The 7,987-nt window shown below is 46.6% G+C and overlaps 1 protein-coding gene across 3 annotated transcripts; it reads left to right on the top strand.

Annotated features, from left to right (window-relative positions):
* The first annotated feature begins 39 nt into the window (after positions 1–39).
* LOC105455407 (RE1-silencing transcription factor B-like) lies at positions 40–7,629 on the top strand. Of its 3 annotated transcripts, XM_011698707.1 has the most exons (8): positions 41–152; positions 2,198–2,331; positions 4,552–4,896; positions 5,160–5,306; positions 5,467–5,627; positions 6,203–6,490; positions 6,711–6,951; positions 7,040–7,629. In XM_011698707.1, exons 3-8 carry the CDS (start codon positions 4,552–4,554, stop codon positions 7,298–7,300), a joined length of 1,443 nt encoding a protein of 480 aa, XP_011697009.1. In that variant the 5' UTR covers positions 41–152; positions 2,198–2,331; the 3' UTR covers positions 7,301–7,629. The 3 variants fall into 3 exon arrangements, with proteins under 3 accessions (XP_011697010.1, XP_011697009.1, XP_011697007.1); XM_011698708.1 differs by lacking the exon at positions 2,198–2,331 and having other exon boundaries at positions 40–152; positions 6,203–6,484; XM_011698705.1 differs by lacking the exon at positions 2,198–2,331.
* The last annotated feature ends 358 nt before the right edge of the window (positions 7,630–7,987 follow it).

The raw sequence follows: 7,987 nt of genomic DNA, 5'->3' as shown, positions 1-7,987 counted from the left end.
TCTGCGCATGGAAAGCAATTTTGCCCAATCATAAATAGGGCTATTGTGGGGGGATGGTTGTATGCCCGTGGCGCATTTCATACATCCGAGTGTAATGGTAACCAGATAGAGAGGCGCCGCGCGCGGGGACCATCGGCCGGCGTTAACACCCGGTAAATACCAAAAATCCAAGTTGTACGTCGCGAAACGGCGATTATTCGCGTCGCGCGAAAAATCCTCTCGGTCGCACGCGTCCGAAAGTCCTCTCCCCGAGCCGCGGTTAACGAGAATTCACGCGCCTCACGTTCCCGCCTTCCCTCCTTACGCCGTCCGCGATCTCTCGTTCTTCTCTCGCTTCACCTCGCGTTTCTCTCTCTCTCTCTCGCTCCTCTCTCGTCGGCCCCGCTCTGGAACGACGCGCGATTACCCCTTTTTTTTCTCTCTCTCTTTCACGCGACGTGACGTGCCGAACGTGACGTGTGTCAATGGTGCACAGTGGTGTACGCGAGTGTGAGACACGGCTTCTGACCTCGTGCCACGTAGCGTAGAGCCGCGGATATTCGAGGGATGTATAGTCGTGTCTGTGCGTGCTGCGTGCGTGCGCGAGCGCGCGCGCGCGCGTTCGTCGCTCGGCCGAGTGATCTGTGACGTCAGTGGTCCGATCGGTTGTCACCTGTCAAGCCGATGCCGACGTGTCCCTCCCCTTACCTACCCCTGCTACCTCGTCTCCTCTCTCTTTCTCTCATACCCTTTTCTCTCCCTCCCTTTATTCTCCAGTCTCCCTCTCTTGCTTCTCCTCCGTCCGACTATCTCTGTCGCCACCCCTCGATACAACCCACGGACGCAATCCGATCCGCGCTGTTTCTCTCCCTTCTACATCCATCCTCGCGCAAGGTTCCCTCTCGGTTTAACCCACGCGATCGCCGCCGTTCTTCCCCTCCCTGCCCCCCCTCCCCGTCCCCCTTTACTCCGCTCCAGCCTCCCTCCTCGCCCTTTCCCTCGCAGGGATTTTCTCCCTTTCTCCGCACCCTCGCTCGTTTCCTCCTCCTCATTGTGCCAGCTTCCATCCTCAACCCTCTCACGTTTCATCTCGCTCTTTTCAGCGGCTATGCCAATGGCGTGATCTCGGCCCTTTTTTCGCAGTCGGCCGCCGATTCCTCGTAAGAGCCACGTCGTCACACGTCTCGACCGCTTCTCGTCGCTCAGCCGAGCGATAGCGATTTTGAACGCGGAAGCAATTAAGGGATGGTAGAATTTCGAGCGCGATACCGCACATGGAAGTCAAAATTTTTCCGTTTTTCCCGTCCCACGTTGGGCTACGCCACTGAATCGGAATCGCGCGTATCTATCCCTTTTCTCTCTCTCTTTCTCCCTTCACGTTCCCTTGCGATTCTCTCCCGCCTCCCCTTTCCACCCTTCGCGGCAGGAGCAGCTTATTCACCCTGGTCGCCTCTCTGCCGGCCCGAAAACCGAAGCCGAGGCTTCGAAGCTCGAGCGCGACCACCACCACTACTACTACCACCACCATCAGCAGCAGTAGCGGCAGCAGCATCACCAGCATCAGCCGTACCAGCAGCAGCAGCAGCACCACCGGCAACCCCACCCCACTCACCACTTGCCCATCCACCCCTCGATATAACCCCGCTCACTCCATCCGCCGCGACGACCGCAGACACAAAAACAATAACAAATCGATTCGCGGCAGCGATGGCGGCGGGGCGGAGGGGGAAGGGGTCAGCGCGAGGGGTAGGACGACTGCTGAGGCCCCCGGCGCGTTACGAGAGAGAGAAAGAGAGAGAAAGAGAGGGCACGCGCGTGCGAAAGAGAGAAACACAGAAAGAGAGAGAGAAAGGGCGAAGCCGCCAGGGGGTGACGAGGAGAAACGTCCTCCCCTCGGCGGTACCCCCCTCCTCCTCCTATCCCCGTCCCCCGTATCTCTTTCCCTCTTTCTGGATATTGTATAGAGAACGTTATGCTAAAGTATGCATGCACGAGGGTCGGTCCAATGGTCAGGAATCTCGCGAGTTCGTTCGCTCTACAGCGGCACGTATCCGGAACCCGGTATTCGTTTCTTCCCGGCTCTGATACTCGCGGATCGCGGCGACTCCACGTCCTTTCTCGCGTTATCGCCGTCCCCTGCATATCGTTATCGTCATCTCTTCGTCTTAATTCCTCGTCTTTTTCGGTCGTCGTCGAAACGTAATCGTCATGTGTGTAGCACGGGAGGCGGTGCTGAGCCGCTACGCGCGTGAACCCTCATTCGATCGGTAAGGTGGAGATCGGCCCGGCGACGAGAGGGAGCACTGGCGGGGGATGATTCCAGCGTAATGACGATCGGCCCGAATTGTTGCGGTAGGCCACCATAGGGGCGCCCCCCCTTCCAAGAGAAGGGGGAACCTCCTCGATATTCTTGCGATTTTCGCGCGACCGTTCCTACTCTCCGCTCGAGACGCGATTTTTTTCAATGATCTCTCACGACGGCGTTCGGTTTCTGCGGCTTGTTTTAATTTTTGCGTTCACCCTCTTCTCCTTTTTTCTTGAATAACGATTTGAAGAATGATATTAACGCGAATCGAAATCTACTTACCGTTGCCACCCTCGAAATGGTATATTTTATTTTCTATTTTTACGGATATGTACAAAAATTTTAATTTCAAAAAAAAAATTAATTAACAGCAAAGATAGCTCATTATAGGATATGAATATAAAGGTGACAGTCGTATTCTGTCAGAATCAAATTTTACTCCGATCTGATCTTGAGGGGTGACTCCAGTTCCATTCTAAATCTCTGGTGAACACACATGGTCTTAGGTGTCTTCGTTTGCCTAATTCAAAGCTGGAGGGATACGAAAGCCCTCTTAGGACGTTTTGTAACGTCGAATACTTCGATGCTCTCATTTCACGTGATCTTCCAACCGACATGTTATGTAAATTACAAATATATCTAAGAGCTTTATCTTTGCTTTTCTACTAGACGTTGTTTACGATAACTTTGCAAGTAAAATTGTCCACGAGGAGGGAGAGAATATATAAATCCCCCCGCGAGTTTTACATTTGAGGAAATAGAGATTGAATGTCGAGTGTGAGAGTCTGACGGTTCGGTAGTATATCCGCGCATAGGAACAACTTTGTGCGAGAATATAACAGCGTCTCAATCGCGATACAGAAAGATATGAGATATTTTAGAACGAGAAAAGCCGATACAGAATACGTTCCGACTCGCGTTCGGAGATCGCGCATTTCCGAAAGAGAGTCCTTAACAGAGGGAAATGAAGCCGGAGGAGGAAGAGAATTTTAGGAATAGATAATCTTTCATCGCGTGACACTTTTTTCCGCATCGTTATCTCCGTTTCGAGCACGCTCCGAGACGTTTGACCTCGTAACTCGAGATCGAATTACTCCCCGATACTTTATTGCCCAACTCCTCTTGACATATTTCTTGACATAATCCTTCACGGATACTCGGGAGAGTAGCTATAAAATGCGAAAACGTATTTGGAGAAATGCATTGACAAAATGAGTATCGTACACTATTTGCAAATAGGCTGGATAAACATGTTTATGTATTTCTTATTATATATAACGATTTAGTTAATTAATCGCACACAGCTCTTGCGATAGAAAGCGGTACAAATAATTTTATATATAAGTAACAAATAGTCGGCACGCTTGAAAATTGCACGTAAGTATTGATTCGAGGGCCACCACTAATCTCTCTCTTCTCGCTCCCTACCCTTCGCCCTTTTTATACCGTGCTATCCATACAAACATAATGAGGCTCGAGAGCACCGTTTCCAAGCGATTCAATCTTTATTAGCTTCAGGGTATATTTCTAATTTTACATTCGAATTCTCTCTGCATTCGTAATCACTAACAATCCAACAATACCGATAGATAAATATAAGATAATAAGTATACTAGGGCAATTTAAAAGAATGATAGATCTATTTAACACGTCAGATTATATCTAAAAAAAAACCGAACAAACTTATCTCATTTTAATCGCAAACCCGCGAATCAGCGATCGATTTTACCGAGACGATACAGTTAAAATTTACAGCGAATAAAAATAGTTTCGCACATCTCGTCTCGTTTGGAAATTATTTTAGCCGCAAGAGAAAGATAACTACATAATGTTCTACATAATGTTCTTATCGAAAGACGTGTTTTTCACGTGTATATATGCTATTTTTTTACCATATTATTTCAAAGCAAAACTATGTGTTGTGTGCGACTATTTTTTTTTTACTTACTATAAAACGGGTTTAGATCCTTATTTTACGTTGCTTTGAACTACAAAATTATTTTCAGTTATAAACTCCGATGTAATCCGCTGGCCAGTGAGTTTTATCCTCCGACAACATGCGGGTTTTAGTCAGCAATTATTGCTCCGTGGAAAATTTTGGGGTCGATGTAGGCCGATTCTGCGTTTTTTTTTTGTTTATTTTGCGCCATTGTTGCTTGAAACATCACTTGCGACATTGGCGCAGGAGTTGTTGCGTAATTTCGCTTACAGCATATACCGATTTACATGAATCCTTATCAACGGACAATCGTAACGCACCATTCCAGATGGAATATGGGATCTGGAGTCTTCACGTCGCGGGTGAACTTTGGGGTGACCCGCGTCTCGCCCGAAGGCATCCGATTCTGCCTTCCGGCGCGACGCAGATCCTGCCAAGGGCCGCGTTCGCCCTGAGCGCTCTGCACCGGCCCGACATGCTGCCGCTGCCGCTGACGGCCGCGGGGCCGCCCTACGTCCCGATGGAGCTGGTCACGAAACCAGCCTCGATCGCATCCACCAATGCCGAAGACGCTGAGGATGGGGAGAAGAGCACGAACGGCGAGGATGAGGATCCTCAGCAGCGCGACGACAACGAAGGTAACATCGAAAAGGCCGATCAAAACGAAAATCAGGTAAGACTCATTATTGTACGACACAATATTAAAACCGATAGCTCTTCGATATTTAGGATTAGTCTTTTAAATTAATTTTCTATTGAACAAAAAATGTATTATAAAAATAATTCATAATTTCAAAAAATTGACATATAATTTTGAATTAATTAAGCTATTGTGAAATCAGAATCGGAATATAAAACATTTAAAATTTCATGCTTTAAAATTTTTAATTTATAAATACGAACACAGAGTATTCTTTTTTTACATGTACCAATCAGACTTGCGTGCCAAACGAAAGTAATGACAACGAAGATGCCGGTGACGAGAGCGACACTGGTAGCACAAACAGCTCACATCAATCGGCAAACAACAATCTATCAATCGCGAAGCTTCCCGATCCGATGTCATGCTTGGCTCTCGACAAGGTCGGTCCACGAAACTTTCTGATACACGAACATAAGTAACTTATTCAAATCGATCGTGATTCTTTAACACAATACTTCGTGATCAGGATTTCGTGATCAGTAATAAATACGTGCTAATTACATTCTTAATCGGTGTTTCTAATATTTCACCATTATTCAGGAAGGGACAGTGACTCCAGTTCTGAACGGTTGGGTACTGGGTGCTTACACGGCGATGCTGGGTAGACTGTCTGCCGCTACTGCGGCACTAGAAGCAACGGAAGTTCCCAATATTCCTTCCGACAGTGATTCCGAGAGTGAGCACTCATCCTACACTGAAAAGTATGTAGAATTAATAAAATTTAGCGTAGTCAAGTCACGATCTTACATTTAGCATTTCTTAAAAATCATTTTCCCTAAGAAAGATTTGTTGTGCTAATTTCTATTGTCCGATATTGTTTTAAAGATACGCAATTGTCAATACAACATTGACAAAATATCTTAATAAATTTCATAATCTACACGGAGAGAATTATCGTTTAAAATTTACCTTGAAAATCATGTTAATCGTGGGACAACATATAGTATTTCGACAAATTTTACTGTGCACTACAATAATTTTGTTGTAGTATATATTTAAAAAAATAGCGAAAAACACATAATTCGTCAAAATACTATGTTGTCCTATCGTTAACGTGATTTTCAGGGTAAATTTTACAATAAAATTCTCTCCGTGTAGACATCATACATTTTCGATTGCTTAATTTACTTTCGTCAGCAGTTGTCGCAACGCGAAACCTTGCGCTCGCGACAGATTCGATTTCAAGTTCATAAAATTTGTTATTGAAATAAAAATTGCGACATTGCATTACATTATCATCATTATGTTGGTGACAATAATACTATCATTGTTTAAGATCGAGAGGCAGCAGTCCGAACGTGAGCAGCGTTCATCGCGGCTACTCGTGCGGCTCCTGTGATGTGGTGGCACCGACGAGACCGGCGCTGAGGAAGCACATAGCCGATTGCCATCCCGCTCTGTCCGGCACGGAGACCGGGGAGACCAAAAGGTGTCCGTCCACGGGCTGTGACTTCACGACGAGCAGCAGGTGCGAGATGGAGACCCACGTGGCGGCGCATGTGGCTCAGGGGATGACGCCTACGGGGAAGAAACGATCGCTGGCCTTGCAACGCGTCAGGTATAGGTACTTAAACAATTTCACATAACTAATTTTATCTAATCTGTGTTCTATCAAAAAAGAGATTCTCTCGAATATTTTATTATTGTTATAGAATAAAACTCTTATCATTACTCAAATCTAAAGTAAATGAAATAAAAGAGAGAAATGCATATTTATTTTTCTTCTTTTTTTTTTTTTAATATACCGTCGCATTCTTTCAACTACCGTTTCGCAATGTTCTCAGGTACGAGAGGGAGGAGTATCGGTGCTCATTGTGCTCGTATGCATGCACGATCGAGAAGGCATTTCAAAGACATCTGCGAGCGCACGCGAGAGGCACCGCGCCGGAGACTAGGGTGAGCTGCGCCGTCTGCGGTGCCGACCGATCGTCCGAGGTCGATCTCAGCAGGCACATGCGAAGGCATCGTGACGACCGATACTTCTGCTGCGATATCTGTATCTTCCGCACGGTGCAACTGAAGAAGGTACTTGAAATATTACTTGCTTTTACCACAGAGAGATCTCAATTGTCACATGAAGATTAATTGTATTCGCCGTATCTCTCTGATACAGCTGATACAGCATCGTCGCATGCACACGGGCGAGAAGCCGCATCTGTGCCCACATTGCGCCTACCGGAGCGCACGTCGCGACAATCTACGCAGCCACGTACGGCGAGTGCACAAAAAGGAGAATCTCTATTGCGACACCTTCAGCCCGCGCGGCATGCTGATAACCCCCTCGCTGTTGGCCTCCTCGAGGGACACCACTGACGTTGACCTGGTACAGAGCCCGGCGTCCTCGCCGTCCTCCAATCCAGACGCGACCAATTAGCGAAAACGCCCACGAAGAACGAAGAGAAGAGCAACGGCCCTGAGAGACCTGCGGAAAAAGAAATCTGGGACTGGCCTGTCCTTCATACGTCCTCATTTTGTCAATACTGCGATCTAGATATATTAGAATTTACAGGAAGGCTTGTACAGTGCTGAACTTGGCAGACAAACGAAGGAGAATCTCAATCAGGTGAAAATTAAACCTAAGTTCGAGAAAAATTGAGGATTATTTATAATTTCACGAAAAAAAAAAACAACTTGAGAGGTAAGTTAGGAACAGAGAGTTACGAAATTTTGACATATGAATAGAATAAAGTCAATCAAGAAGCACGGATCTCGGAACGGATTGTTTTCCAAATCAGCATCGGCAAGGTTTCTCCTTTTAGACGTTAGGAAACGTATAGATTATTGCATGCGAACGTCGATAATTTAATGTAACCTTTGAATTCTAACGAGATCTTGTATTAGCTATGTAAACGTCCAAGTGTTACATTACGTCGATTCGATGAAGTATAACGATCGGTAGACCGCCCGTTCGCGTCGATCAATGACGACGAACGGGGAAAGCTGCAAAATGGTGCTAGAATCGTAGATTGGATCGCGGAGAAAGACTGAAAGTAGAAACGAATTCACGGCGCGACGTGACGTCGCATCTCTTTTACGCTCTTCCCGCACTGACCGCCGTGAC

The sequence above is a fragment of the Wasmannia auropunctata genome, unplaced genomic scaffold (genome assembly GCF_000956235.1).
Source record: "Wasmannia auropunctata unplaced genomic scaffold, wasmannia.A_1.0 LD335903.1, whole genome shotgun sequence".
Taxonomy (NCBI): Eukaryota; Metazoa; Arthropoda; class Insecta; order Hymenoptera; family Formicidae; genus Wasmannia; species Wasmannia auropunctata.
This window is presented reverse-complemented; position numbering and strand designations above follow the sequence as displayed.